This window comes from Dermochelys coriacea, chromosome 3 (assembly GCF_009764565.3).
Source record: "Dermochelys coriacea isolate rDerCor1 chromosome 3, rDerCor1.pri.v4, whole genome shotgun sequence".
Lineage (NCBI taxonomy): Eukaryota > Metazoa > Chordata > Testudines > Dermochelyidae > Dermochelys > Dermochelys coriacea.
Genome location: NC_050070.1, coordinates 73,927,945 through 73,943,519, shown reverse-complemented (window position 1 = coordinate 73,943,519; position 15,575 = coordinate 73,927,945). Strand labels below are relative to the sequence as shown.

The 15,575-nt window shown below is 37.2% G+C and overlaps 1 protein-coding gene across 1 annotated transcript in view; it reads right to left on the bottom strand.

The window, feature by feature from the left end:
- Positions 1 to 1,239: 1,239 nt before the first annotated feature.
- UFL1 (UFM1 specific ligase 1) overlaps positions 1,240 to 15,575 on the bottom strand; it is a 39,648-nt gene continuing 25,312 nt past the window's right edge. The window contains exons 11-19 of the mRNA XM_038396673.2: positions 14,140 to 14,260; positions 11,514 to 11,636; positions 9,047 to 9,167; positions 8,013 to 8,179; positions 6,768 to 6,898; positions 6,519 to 6,599; positions 5,714 to 5,799; positions 5,043 to 5,223; positions 1,240 to 3,594 (exon numbers count right to left, since the gene is read on the bottom strand). Coding sequence (XP_038252601.1) covers positions 3,379 to 3,594; positions 5,043 to 5,223; positions 5,714 to 5,799; positions 6,519 to 6,599; positions 6,768 to 6,898; positions 8,013 to 8,179; positions 9,047 to 9,167; positions 11,514 to 11,636; positions 14,140 to 14,260 — 1,227 coding nt within the window. The 3' untranslated portion in view covers positions 1,240 to 3,378. The remainder of the gene's footprint in view (positions 3,595 to 5,042; positions 5,224 to 5,713; positions 5,800 to 6,518; positions 6,600 to 6,767; positions 6,899 to 8,012; positions 8,180 to 9,046; positions 9,168 to 11,513; positions 11,637 to 14,139; positions 14,261 to 15,575) is intronic.

Below are 15,575 nucleotides of genomic sequence, written 5' to 3'. Positions count from 1 at the left end.
CTATCAGAGGCTCGTTCACCTGCGCATCTACCAATGTGATATATGCCATCATGTGCCAGCAATGCCCCTCTGCCATGTACATTGGCCAAACTGGACAGTCTCTACGTAAAAGAATGAATGGACACAAATCAGACGTCAAGAATTATAACATTCAAAAACCAGTTGGAGAACACTTCAATCTCTCTGGTCACTCGATCACAGACCTAAGAGTGGCTATCCTTCAACAAAAAAGCTTCAAAAACAGACTCCAACGAGAGACTGCTGAATTGGAATTAATTTGCAAACTGGATACAATTAACTTAGGCTTGAATAGAGACTGGGAATGGATGAGTCATTACACAAAGTAAAACTATTTCCCCATGGTATTTCTCCCTCCCACCCCACCCCCCACTGTTCCTCTGATATTCTTGTTAACTGCTGGAATTAGCCTACCTTGCTTGTCACCATGAAAGGTTTTCCTCCTTCCCCCCCCCCCCCCCCGCTGCTGGTGATGGCTTATCTTAAGTGATCACTCTCCTTACAGTGTGTATGATAAACCCATTGTTTCATGTTCTCTGTGTGTGTGTGTGTGTGTGTGTGTGTGTGTGTGTGTATAAATCTCTCCTCTGTTTTTTTCCACCAAATGCATCCGATGAAGTGAGCTGTAGCTCACGAAAGCTTATGCTCTAATAAATTTGTTAGTCTCTAAGGTGCCACAAGTACTCCTTTTCTTTTTGCGAATACAGACTAACACGGCTGCTACTCTGAAACCTTTCCTAAGTCTATCATACATAGGAAAAAAATTCATTAGGAAAGTGTTTGGGGAAACAATATTCCATTTCTCTCTCTCATAATTAAGACACCTTTAACTAGGCATGTTAACCTCTGCACTTGACAGACAGCCAATACTTATTTTTTCTGGCATGGGAATACTGGTGAAGGTTACTCATTCTGAAATTAAACCACTAAAAATTCCAGGAAGAGAGCACTACTGGAATGTTAGTGCTTCTTTCCTAGCCTTTTAAAATAATGTTTTATTATTCTCATCATGTGGCCTATTATTTAAAAAATCTGTTGCATTATGTAGGAGACTTATAACAAGTTCATTATTATGTCTTATAACAGTATTAAGCAAAAGAGAAGCACTCAAAATTGCAAGTATAACAAATCAAATGGAGCACATTAACAACTGCAGTTTAAGCAACAAATGCAAATCCAATCACTATATCAGTGGTTAAGTCAACAGCAGAAACTATTTTATCCACTTAATCATTAACTTTATTAAAATAATTTTATTTGCATAAAGATCAGACTGTAGAGTATTATTTACAAAATCATCAATGCCATTTAAAAGTGTGGAGATTTAATATAGGAAAATTAGAATTATTTTGATTCAATAAGAGACTAAGTACGTTTACTGTAAGCAAACCATTTTTTTTTTAAACAAAAAGTTACAACAGTCAGAATATTTTCCCCTTTTGCTTTTTCTCTGGCCCTTCTTTTCAGATGACATGGTTGCATGGAGGCTTCCAGCTAGGATGATGGACACAACTGTCTCTGCCTCTAAGTTTGGAGGGCAGAGAGTGAAGCTGCTCTTTTGTATTATGGTTTGTACAGAACCACTACTGTTTTGTAAAGGTATTATTGAATTTAGTACAGTAATTTAGTGATTTTGTATACGCGATTCTGTTTTTTAAACTCCATTCTAAAAACAAGCCTAAATGCAGCAAGACAAAAGCTCAAATCTCAAGTCACTTTTTTTTATTGCAATTAGTTTTTGGGACATTTTTGGTTGACTTCTACCCGTGTACACCACTGCACACGTCCTGCAGGAATTTAACAGACAATGCCACTTGGTAACATCCCTACAGTAGGTTTTTCTCAGTGCCAAAAGAGTTTTGACAAGAGTAAGAGATTACTTAGAACAACTATTTTCACTGGACAACGTCCATGATCTTGCTATTCAGACTTGATTTTATGCAAGCAACTAGGTAACATTACAAGTATATATAATGATTGCATACTCCAATAATAAGCTGAAACTGATCTGAAATTAAAATTGCACTGGCTCCAAAACAAATACAAAAAATATACAACAGACACACAAAAATTATGTAATTAACTAATATGGAAAGATTCTAGTTGGTATATTTTACACATATTTTCTCTATGACATATAATACACCCCATGTATAAATGATGATGTAAATTACAATGGACATGACAAAAATATTGCTAAATAATATCAAATACCTCTGGGAATAGGTTAACACTAGAACAAACACTGTAGCAGATTTCCAAAATGGTTAACATTTTCAGAATTTCTTTTAAGAAACATACTGTAAAGCGAACAGAATTCTGAACCAAACTCTCTCAAATAAAAATGGCATATACAAGGGATGTTTGCCCCCTAAGAAACCTCTCTAGGAATCATATCTGAAACTGTGTTGCAGTAAGAGTGCCCTTCAGTTAAATGAACAAACTAACTTGTATACTAACTACAGAAGTCTCCCACCTCACTCCCTCACAAAAACCCAACCAACAAAAACCCAATACAGGTCACTTGCATCCCTTAACAGTTTTATGACAAATCAATAGCTAAGGGACATGAAATGAAAAATAGTGTGCACAGAATTCACTGGAATTCATTGAAAAAGGTTCTAGAAATTCATCCTTAGTTCAGCACCATAACTTATTGGTTAATAACCTTACTTGAACTGATCAGATATTTTTACTATTTTGTGCAGGTGTCCCTGACCATTTTATTTTTAACCTCTGCATTGCTGCAGGGTTGGGGTGGGGGGGGGGGGGAGGAGGGAGGGAGGGAGGGAGGATGGATATGCACTCCTGAAAAAGTTCCACCTCATGAGATCAAAAAAGTAAAGATGACCTCTCATTTCATGCTATTACATACCTATAACCTTAAATTTAAAAATGTAGCTATGGAATCCAGACAAACATTTACATTTTGGTAATTACTATACAGGTAAAAAAAAGCGGGGGGGGGGCAGGAATTCACATCTGAAAAGCAAATTATAAACTTATGGATATACGTATAAGAATTCTGAACCATTTCAAAGAGTAAATATTTCCTGAGATACTACATAAAGCCTCCATCTTAGAATTTTAATTACATAGCCAATCTAAGTGTTGCTATTAATGTCTTCTGTAACAATGCATGCACTATGGTAATATTTATTTTTTTTTTTTTAAAAAAGAACATAAAACGAAATTCGTATCCACCACTGCCTGTTATCCTTCAGGCTGCAATTCTATATGCAAAGTTTTGGAAGCCAAGGCTATCTCAACCATTCTCCACGACCCCAACACAGTGAACTTCTTTCTCCTTTCAGAAAAAAATATTCTGACTGTTCCCTGGATTTAAATTTAATTAAACCTTCACTCCTCTGTTACAGAAGATTTTCTGGGTTTCAGTACAAGATCTTTGAGAGAGGCGGTGATTTCTTGGAGTTCTTTTCGAATAGTGTCCGCACATTCTCTCTCCCCTAGGTTATCATTCACTGTGTCATCATCCCCTTGTCCAATCTTATAATTCTGATTGATCAACTGTTTCACCACTAATCCCTGGTATTTGACCAGAAGAGAATGTTGATCCTGAGGGGGAAAAATATTAAAGAAATGGGTTAAGGTTATTTAAAGGAGCACAGCTTACTTTGTGAGATTAAAGTCAGCAAATATTTTTTCATCAAGACATTTTACAATCGAAATTGTCACATGAGTATTTTATGGCATATCAAAAATTAAATATCTGTAGTAATGAACAGGCATCTAAACTACAGAAACAGCATGTTTAGCCACTGGAGGAGGGAGTGCTATGCGGTGATTAATAGCAGTTTGAAGCACATTTTTGGGTATACCTTGGATTTTCTTTAAAATTTAATTGAAAGAAGTCAGGATTTACTCTCACTTCTTCGGGGAGAGGTAACCGTTAGAGAATGATGACCTGTTCAATGATCCACCTTTGGGAGGTGAATCCAATAAAGTTGCAGATACCTGTAGACCAGGGGTGGGCAAACTACGGCTCGAGGGAAGCATCCAGCCCTTCAGAGGTTTTCATCTGGCCCTCAAGCTCTGGGGGTTGGGAGCTTGCTCCGCATGGCTCCCAGAAGCAGTGGCACGTCCCTCCGAACCCCTCAGTCCCACCCTCCTACACCCCAGAGCCTGCACCCCCCACCGGAGTCCGCATCCCCTCCTGCGCCCAACCCCCAATTTCATGAGCATTCATGGCCCACCATACAATTTCCATACCCAGATATGGCCCTTGTGCCAAAAGTTTGCCCATCCCTGCTGTAGACTCTGGTGAACATTTACATTGTTGATGCCATGGAACCACCCCATCAACGGTTCAGTGAAATGACAACTTTTAAACTACAATCAGGAGTTGGACATTGAGACACTTCATAGCTCTCAATCATCCTTACAGATCACTATAATTTACAGATGACATGTGAGAGATGAAGCCACATGGAAGTGCTAGAGCAGGGATCGGCAACCTTTGACACGTGGTCCGCCAGGGTAAGCCCCCTGGCGGGCCGGGCCAGTTTGTTTACCTGCCGTGTCCGCAGGTTTGGCCGACTGCGACTCCCATTGACTGCAGTTCACTGTTCAAGGCCAATGAGGGCTGCGGGAAGCGGCGTGGGCCAAGGGACATGCTGGCCGCTGCTTCCTGCAGCCCACATTGGCCTAGACCGGCCAACTACGTCTAGTGGGAGCCGCGATCAGCCAAACCTGTGGACGTGGAAGGTAAACAAACCGGCCCGGCCTGCCAGGGGGCTTACTGTGGTGGGCTGCGTGACAAAGGTTGCCGATCCCTGTGCTAGAGTGCCAATGCTAATAAACAGACTGAGTCAGATAAAAGAGAGAGAACTTTTATATTCTATACCTATAGATATTTTATATCTATATATTTATATGTTTTATATTCTATGCCTATAGCTTCTATACTTTTATATTCTATACCTAGAACTATTCAGTGCTGGACAGTTCCATGCTTTCCTTAAAACAGTCAGACACTACAGGATGCTATTTCATAAGTAAAATACCTCTGGGATCTTAGTAGTTAGGAAAGTAATGATTTGTGGTACACATCTTCCTGGTGCATGAAGCATGCACTGTGTTGAAAACTGAAACAACAGGATCGATGTCAGGTGTAAAACAAGAGCTGGATCTTCTGTAACTTTCAGTTGTTCAATCAGAGCCTGTCTATGCTGAAACAGAATTTGCCTAAGAAAACAAAAAGTGCATAGAGAAAACTTTTTTCTATTTTGTTCTTTATCAGGTTGGAATTTATAATATGTATTTAGATTTGATGGATATTAACTTTTTTCCTCCCAACAGACAGATTCTTAGTATTAACGGGTGGCATTTTCAAAAGTGCTCGCCATAGGTTAAGCTCAGAGCTCTTGAAAAATGCCATCCTGAACTTGTAAAATTACATCTCTGTAAAAAATGACATAGAGCAGCCATCTCCACTATCAGAAAAATTAGCTTCAAACTTGGTACGCTCTCTGCAAATTAAATATCTGATATTTGGAAAGATGCCTAAACTTTGTCTAAAAAGAAGACCCCTGAATTTATCTCCCCCTCCACCCTTTATCTACCTACATGTTCCACTGCTACCAAGTTAATTATCTAAAAATGTGTGCAGATATAGTGCTATATTTCCCGCTTTGCACAATTCTTTAATGTAATAAATACAATTTTAAAAAGTTACCTTTCCTTCTTTTTGTCCCCTTTTTTCACCATAATATCACAAGTATCTGCTGAAGAATCAAGGCACAAAAGAAAGTCTTCTAAACTCTATAAAATAAATAGACCCAGGTATAGACACTTAAATTTGTGCTAGTGGTTAAAAAACCTAGTTTACAGCACATCGTTTTTCCCTGTTCAAATTCAGATCATAGAGATGTAAAATAATAAAGAGTATAAGACAGGGGAAAGGATTCTGTTTAAAATAAAATGTTATATAAACTTTTAAAAGGTTTAATATTTGAATAGTAAAGGGTATAAAATTAAGTAACTGAATGCAATCCATTTCTAATGCTAATACATTGTGGAAAAAAGTATGCAATATGATATCTTCTACAAGATATTGCAATATTATCTACTTTTCTTAAGAAAACATTAGGCAGTAACTGGTTCTTTCCAGTTTTGTTTTACAGCTGCTATAGTCCACAATTTAATGATTATGATGGCTAAATGCCTACAGAGGTAAGGGCTCAATTTTAGGGGGAGAAAATACACGAAATATCAAGTGTTCTAAATAAAGGTTAAGAAACTGCATTTTTATCTCTACTGCCAACATCATAAATTGAGATTACCCTCTAGCCCCTTAAAAATGTTTATGGGATGAAGATTTACTTGTTCTTATTGATTTACAAGAATTCAGATTGAGGATATTTGTATGCAGCCTTCCCAGCAACAGTAATCACCTATCAGAATCTTTAACTCAGCTGGCTATTAGCATTACATTAGTAGAATGGATAATCTGAACTCTGGAAGTTTTCAGAGAAATTTACCTTGCCATTCAGAGAAGTATGTAGCTTAGTTAAAGGACCTCTGGTCTCTTCGGGTAATTTACCTAAAATCTTTTTCCTGACCTGTTGGAAAAAAATGTAATTGTTTTACAGATAAATTTCAGATTTAGCTTCATGTCAGTACTTTATAACTGAAAAGCTATTGCAAATAAATAGTTAGGAAAGAGTATTATTATTGCAATTATTAAAATGAAACTGCCTTAAAGAGGAATAAAAGTGGTATCTACATACCTCACTTGTAATGGCAGTACAATCTTCTGCTGCCATCATTACATCGGCAGCAAGGAAGTTGAAAATAAGATTTGTGATGTCTGTACACACGGTCTTCAGCATGTGTTTGGCAAGGTTAGTTTGTGTCTCATCTGTAAGATATAATTTCTGTAAGTAAAAGCAGAGTAAGAAAGTAACTTATGTTGTCTAATCCACCCACATGACAGTTCAGATTTCCCTACAGCAGGCTAAGGACTACCAGTGGTCCACAGAAAGGTAGCTGGACACGTGGTGCAAGCTCTCCTTGTTTCCAGCTGCTTCTATAGGGGTCCAATGTTCCTCACAGCAAGCATGAGCCTGGAGGCCTGAAAATGCAACTGGAATGGAGGAGTCAGAGCAGCTGATACTACTAGGGGATGCAGCTACAGAAGGAGGAGAAGAAACTGGTGCCTGAGGACAGCTCCTGAACCACAAATGAGACTGAAGCTGCCAGCCACCGCAAGAGAGAACTATCCCGAAGAGCAGGAGAAAAGGTACTAAAGCAGCAGGGTTCCAGGGACAAGGCAAAGAGGCAGCACCTTCGGAGAACTAAACAGAAAGTGCAAGAAGGAGGTGCAGAGAAACACATGCAGGATGAAGAGGAACAGATACTAGGGGTAAATGTAATGAAAGGCAAAAAGAGACAGTATGATTAATATATGTTACAAAGGCAGACAACTTACTGCTTTAGAGACAGTTGAAATATTTCATGTTTCCTCTAATGCTATTTTTTACATGTAAGCAAGAACTGTAGTTGCCACAGTGATGCTATGCAACTGTGAATGGCAAGGGAGACTCTCTAAATTAAGATGATGTCCATAATGTGAAGAAATTTGAGAAGCCTTGACTACAGTATATTGCCTAGTGATTTGTTCATCCATGTTTTAAGTAATTCAAGTGATGAGGGTTCTGCTACTTCACTTGGGAGACTATTCCATAATCAAACAAATGTCACAATCAGGATACTTTTCCTCATATTCAGTATAATTTCCCTGTTCTTAGTTTCATCCTCAACTTCCCATAGATACATTACCACTGTAATTCCGCTCCCTCCTTGGCATTTACATCATTTAAATACAACTAGATTTAGCTAAAACAGACTCTACTCAATGACAGCATAGTTTTTCATCCTTAATAATTTGTCACTCTTTTCTTAATATATTCAAATGTCATCACCTTTCTAATACCGAGGTGTTCATATTTTTTTTAATGAAATATTTGTTGTACCTGTAAAATGCTTTGTTCCCTTTTCAAATAATCTGATATTATTGTACAAATTTGAAACCTCTTCCTGCAAATCCCTGATCGTCCGCCTCCTGCTAGCTCCAGACGAAGAAGAGGTTGAAGACACAAATACTGAACGTACCACTTCCTGGTAGCTCTTTGTTAGGGACCTTAGAACAGGAAAGAAAAGGAAGATCTTAAAAGTATTAAAGTAGGGTTTATCCAAATTCATTCATTATTAATGAGAAGGCTGTTATACTCCTGTTCCACATGTACATTCCAGAATGAGATAAAAGTGTATCTAAAAGTAATAACACATAAGTGATGACAGATTATTAAAATGTTCGCACATTATGTATCCTGTTAACCTTTTCAGAACAAAATAATTAGATAATACACAGGAACCCCTCAAACTCAGGAAAGATTCCCAGTACAAGAAGTACAGCTAATCTATTTTTAAAGTGACTCACTCTTGTCTTGAGACAGCCTTTCTTTGCTAAAGCAGAAATCCAACAACATTTGCATATGAACTTCAAGAGATAATCCCCCTAATTTTAAAACAGAGTTCATACTTATAGCAACACAATTTGATATGATATAGTTAAGTCCTTGTCAATGTTTTCAATTTCACAGGACTATAAAACTTGCCCCTAAATCCAAAGAAGAGGGGGAAAAAAAGGGTATAAGATGTCTAGTGACGGTGCTATTTATAAACTGTTCCAAATGGTCACTGAACTGATTTCAGACCAGACAGTTAAGATGCACTTAAAATGGTGTGGGGTTTTTCACAGGTCACTCTCACAGTACAGAAGCAGCATTTCCTAGAATGTCGTATCAGCACAGATTTCTAATATACCAGGAGGTTTGCAATATTTGACTGAGCCACACCAACTAGCAAGCACTACACTTCTGACTTCTCTCTCTCTCTCTCTCTCTCAAAAAAAGTACTATTCTTCTAGTCAAAGCAAGCAGGAGGAGATTCATTTAGAATGAATCATTAAACACCTAATTTTACCAAGATGAATTAGTGCACTTACCGTATTAAATGTTCGGCAAGTTCTGTAATAAGCTCTTCAGGGCAGTCCTGTATATGGCTCCTTAAAACATCTTGAATCTCTTCCTGCGACATGAAAGGAATCTCCAGATGCTTATTCCTACCTGTAATGATCATGAGCATTTTAATGGCAGAACATTGAGATGTTTTTAGTTAAAAATACCCTGTGGAACAGGACATTGCAATGTCAGGTAGCTCTAACCCCTAAGGTGAAATGGATTAGCAGTGAATGCTAAGCCATATGACTTTTGCTACCGATGCAGTTACAACTCTCTCACAAATAAAAAGACTGATTTTTCTGTTCAGATGACTTGAAAACTACTACTGTATATTTAATAAATTATCCACAAAAGATAAAAATGTCAGTTCTAGATTTTTCTCACATGTGTTATTTGGAGCAGAGATTTTTTTTTTTTAAAATAGCACTCAAAAGCAAGACATAAAATGACAGAGCACTCTTTAGGCCAGGTTCTCACCTAAATTTCCAAACACAATGAATGAGTACAAGAAGCATTATGGAGGGAATGGGGGTTTATAGCAATACAATCACATGGATACTCCGCTTATACTTGCGCATATTTTGGAGGTTTTGTATTTTTTCTTTTTAATTTAGCATTACGTTTATTGTGGACACTGCAGAAGAAATGAGTTTTCAGGGGGATTAAAAGGAGTGCAAGAGAGTGACTTGGAGAAGCAGAGTAGGAAACGGATTTCATGTGTAAGGTGCAATATAAAGAGAGATGCAGACCTGCTTGAAGAAAAAACAGATAAATGAGGCATCAAGAATGGCAACACAGAGTGATGGGGTAGAGGTGATGAAGAAATAAAAGACAAGGTTGGATGAACAGGAAGAAGTGGAGCTACTTTTTAAGAACATGGAAGTGAGGAAATGGTTAGATTTGAATTTATATTGCTGTTTCTGTTAGTCAAGCTAGTTGAGCATCGGAAAAAGAGCTCAGTAAATAAAAGTTTGCCAAACAGCACTCACCAAATGCTATTAAACTCAACACATTTATTACAACATATTAATATTTGCAATAATTGGATTTTAAACTAAACTATGGAGGCTTATACTTAAAAAACCCATCTTAATAGTATTTCACCCAGTAAATGAGCAGTCTGAAGAATTATTGCACTACGGCAAAACTTACTGGCCCTCCGTGCCACATACGACAATCTTCAGAAGTTGAGAGTTGGAGCACAACTGCCCGGAGCTGGTGTGGCCTGAAGCCCCAAGACCCTCCTTCCTGCTGGACAGAAGTTCCTACCTCACCAACCCACGGCAGAGGTCTTGAGCTTTCCCCGCCACCCCGTCCCCGCCACCCCCACCCCAGTCTGGTAGGTGGAGAATGGGGGAGGAAGGGCGGAGGAGGCTTGAGAACTGCACTTTAATGGTAAAAGAGCCACTTGTGGTTCACGAGCCACAGTTTGGCCACCTCTGGCCTGGTCTACATTTAAAAATGATCTAGCTATGTCACTCAGGGCTATGAAAATTTCATACCCTGAGTGCCGTATTTAGGTCGATCTAACCCCCTGTGTAGACAGAGCTAAGTTGATGGAAAAATTCTTCCATTAATTGTCTCTTGGAGAGATGGATTAACTATATTGATAGAAAAACCCCTTTTGCTGACCTAGAGGTGTCTATACTCTGGGGCTATAGCGGCACAGATACAGAAGCATTCTAGCAGCTATAATATAAATATACCTATGTGAACTACCCAAATCTATTGAAATTGCTTTTAGTTACTGTTAGGGATTCAAGAGTCTAAAACAAGCGGAATTAGCAGGATTAACCATAAAACTTCTGAGAGACTGTTTTCATTCGTATTTCAATTATAACAGTCACCTTTAAAAAGCTAGAATTTACCAACATTTATAGCACAGCAAATTTCCCCCTTCATTTAGAAAAGAACAAAAAAGTGTTTTAACTGTGCTCATTTTTCAGTTGCAACCACTATAGGTCACTGAATCAAAGTTAAAACTTTTGGCTGGAGGTTTTCCTTTTCGAGGGAAAAAAGATCACTTATTTCTAGTCATCACTAGGATATCCTAATTTAAGCTAGTTAAACCTTGGAACTAGGTACGAATTGCTGGATTTATCATACATTATTCAGCAGACATTTAAAGATTAAGTATGATCTGCATCTTGAAATCAAGGTTGTTTATTTTCTATATTTTCTGAATTTAGTAAAGATTCTGCTCTAATTACCTTTACTTTGATTTCTTTAAGAGTTGCTTACAATGTTCACTATGAATGCTTATTGAAATATCACAATTTATATTGAGATACATTTTCATTTATACAATTTAACCTGATCAACACATTAGTATCTTTTGATATTTTATCTGGGCAGATAGCTATAATTCGGGAGAAACACAGAAAGACTTATAAAAGCAGAAGATAAAGCATGCCAGTGTAAGTAGATACTGCCTAAAACAAAATTACAAACTTGTGCTACTTGCTTGTGATTCCTCATCACTCTCAGCATCCTTTCTTCCTTTCTTCTTAGTTTTCTTAATCCTGATCTCTCTGGCATTTCCACCACCTCCTCCTCTCACACTTCCACTGCCCTCTGGTGACAAATTATGCGTTTAGTACATAGAAAAGCATTGTACCTTAATGTGATGTTTTTCAGAGTTATGGTAAAAAATGAGGCCGAACAGTCTGTTAAAGATACTAGTGAAATAATCTTATCAACCTATCATGAATGGAACCTACATTACATATTGCAGATTATTCACAGTTTGATATTTAAATAAAGAACATGAAAACAAAGAAACATACTGATTCACAACTTTTATTAATTGTCACTTCATTACTAAAATAAACCGAATTTTCTAAAAATGTGACTACTCTGCATATCAAATTATATAGAACGTGTAAACAACATTAGTAAAATAACCGTTTTCAAGAGACAACAAAACCAGATACCATTGCTCAAAACACAAGAAAGGTAACCTGATGGCTGAAAATAAGATTTTTATTAATGTAGGTCAGTGCTGCTGAACCATTAAATTACTGAACAAAATTTTTGCTGTTGTATTTAAACACATCATTAACATGAATACTCTACATTACAAGGACAGAATCCTGCATTACAAGCATTTACCCAATTGCTGATAGCATCTCAATTTTCAGTATGTTCCTTTTCCACCATGCAAGTTCCTCTGCCCTTGTTTCTGCTTCTTTCATTTGCAAAATTTTACACTCTAATATTTGGATTCCATACAAGAAATAACTTTGAAGTCTTAGGCCTCATATTTTAATGTAAAAATAAGTACATTCTCAAGTGGCTAAACAATGGATTAATTCTACTATTGCTTAAGAAAAACATACGACAATATTCAAATGATTGTACTGTACAACTTGCTGGCTATTTATTTAATATGAATTCCCAAGCCCTGCTGCTCAGTCATGTCCTGGGACCATAAAAGCGATAGCTGTAATACTTAAACTATAGGTTAGGAACAGCTGTATATTTGGGTAAGCCCTGGCACCTTGTAACTTCCTAGGGGAAAAAAAAAAAAAAAAACCAAGCTTTTCGTAGGTTTATTTGAACTGTGACTCAATTAAGTTGAGCAGGAATCGGTTGTTTAATTAACAGTACAATAAGCAGAAATGATAAAAAGCTATTTTAAAAGAAGCTCTTTAATGATTTGCATCCTATCTTTCACACTGTGGGTCAGCACACAAGACAAGTTGCTTATATTGTTGACATGTGCAACCAAGATCTGATCTGTGGAGAGCACAAACAAGACAGCATGCAGGCTGTAATGTACAGATGACAGGGTGAATGGGTTGTAAATCCAATGAAAGCCTGGTTAGAGGAACTATAACACTGCACATTTTTCAGCATTTTTTTTTAAATGGACCTGTAAAAAAACTACCATTAATATTATTTTATTGTCTGTTTTCAGTTTCGATACAAAGACACACCATGGATATATTTTAGACTTTCATACATATTAAACTATCCACCATTAAGAGCATCTAAGCAGGTGATAAGTGGTATCTGTCATTATTTCCAGTATATGCAACAACAGTATCTGGAACCTTAAACTATGCTGATGTGGGTCATCTTAATGCATGCTACATAATGGCCAAAAAGAAAACACCACATCACTAAAGCAAATTTGCCAGGGTGCAAGATATATTACATATGTATGTACTTGCCTATATTCTCTCACACACACACACACACACACACACACACACACACACACACACACACACACAGAGTTTATGCTTATGAAGAGTAAGACACTATCAAGGCTGGAAGTCATTCTATTTATGACAGTTCTATTAAAGTTCAAGCTCCTCTTTAACTATGCCCTAGAAAGATCTGCTGTCTATTACAGTGAGAATAAGTTTGGTTTCCATGCCTACTCAGTCCTGATTAGAGTAGAAACTAATGTTCTATTTAAAGATATGGTTATACTGTATATCCAATTAAGCTAGATATATCAGTGTTTTGATTCTGTTGCTTGTAATAGAACACAAAACTGAAGGACTGAAACAAATTTCTGAATCACCCTATTTAAGTCTTTAGGACTTATTGCATTATGTTTAACCTGATTAAAGTTTTTCAGTGATTACTGAAAACTGTAAAGATTCAGGAGGATTTTATATATATTTACATTCTGGAGCAAATTGAGATCTATTGTAAGAAATTTTTTATTACTAAATGGAGCTATGCATGCTTAGACCCAGTATGAATTTGGCCCAGAACGTATTAAAAACCAACAATCTCGTGAACCTTCAAATAATTATGATCTGGCAGCATAATAGACTGACTTTAAAACTCACTCCAGCTTCATCGGAAAGGGACTGAATTTGATGAGTTTTGGAGTACACTTCAAAGCCCATCAATTTCCCCTGCCATTTGGAAAGTAGGGAGGAGGAGGATGGTGGTGAGTGGGGGGGATTTTTCATTGATTACTTTTTGACTAACTATCGCCAGTTAGAGGGATAGGTGAAACCGGTAGAGTTGTAAATGGAATACTTTTATAAATAAGTATAGCCAAGGGAAGACAGGTGCTCTTTTATATAAATAAAAATAATTCCGAGTACCTTACCTGTTGCTTTCTTCCTTCTTTCATCCTTTCTGTCTTTTTTGTTAGCAGATGAATTCTCTAAAATAGAAGCCTGTTTCAGATCCTCTTCAGTAAGTAAATTAACAGGGTTATTTTTTATTTCCTGGAATGAAGGTAATTCATTTAATTTCAAAATATAAATGCAGAATGTGACTAATAAAGCACCATTCATGCAGTCTAGATATTTTAAAACATATTGTCTTAATCACAGAATGTGTTCTACATGGCAGCACAGGAGACACTTATTTTCCTCCTCCAAGCCCAACAACCTGTCCTGCAAGCTTAATGTGATAAAGGTAATCAATGAATAAGAGAACTATAAAATAGAGTAAAAAAATTACATTAATTTTACTGTAATGTATTCAATCAAGAAACTTAAAGACAGTGTGCATCTCAAATATTTTCATAAATCCTGAAGTCTAAACAGTGTTTAAGTATGTCACCTACAATTATTGAAATAGATTGGGTAGAATTACAGCACTGAATTTTGTAACCTAATTCTATTACCAACATTACCTTCCAGAACATAACTCTGCAAAGAATCTGGGGTTCACGGCGTCTCAGTCACCAGAGGTTTGTGTATGCATTTTACTGAATTTAAGGTAACAGTGCACATGAATATCTTAGATAAACAACGCCTCAAATATGAATAAATTTAAGCTGTTCCTGAACTCTTTACATCTGCCTAACAGGTGAGGCCAATTCCTCATCACATCTTCACCCCATGAAAAAAACATATGACATCTCTGCCTCCCTAATCCCCGGTTTCTCTTTTTGTGGTTACAAGATCGATGGGAAAACTGGCCTTCTAAACCCTCTCGGTTCAGCTATCCTGCTTTCCACTGAGTTAAGATGGGGAATTTGATACTGCTTGGCACCAGCTGCTCTAAGCTTTTCTATAAGATACACTGGTGAAAGCAGACGGCAGTCCAAGGCACTGAGAGCGGGTGGAGGAAACAAGCAGCCATCCAGACCAGCTGCTGGGAAGGAAGGCCCTCAGAAGTAGGAGATTAGTGGGGGGTGGGGAGTATATGCTGGTCCAACAGAGGAGCTGGAACTCTGTTTGGGACTCTTTTACTCAGACTGATTTAAGAATATTGGGATAGTCCTGGACAAATCAGGATGGCTGGAAGGGTTTCAATTTACTCTTGCTTTTATCTGTGTGGTTAAAATTGCTCATGGAAAAATAAGAGCTTACACAAGCAAAACTGAGAACAAACATACTTTTTAAAAATCAGTCAATAAATAGCATATAAAATACAAAATTTCTTGGAAAATACAAGAAGTTTTTCATAAAGTGAAACTTTCTATTAAACAAACCAGTGTGTGGCAATAACACGGCAAAAAGTCACTTAAAATTAGGGCTGTCGATTAATTGCAGTTAACTCACATGATTATCTCAAAAAAATCAATCGCAC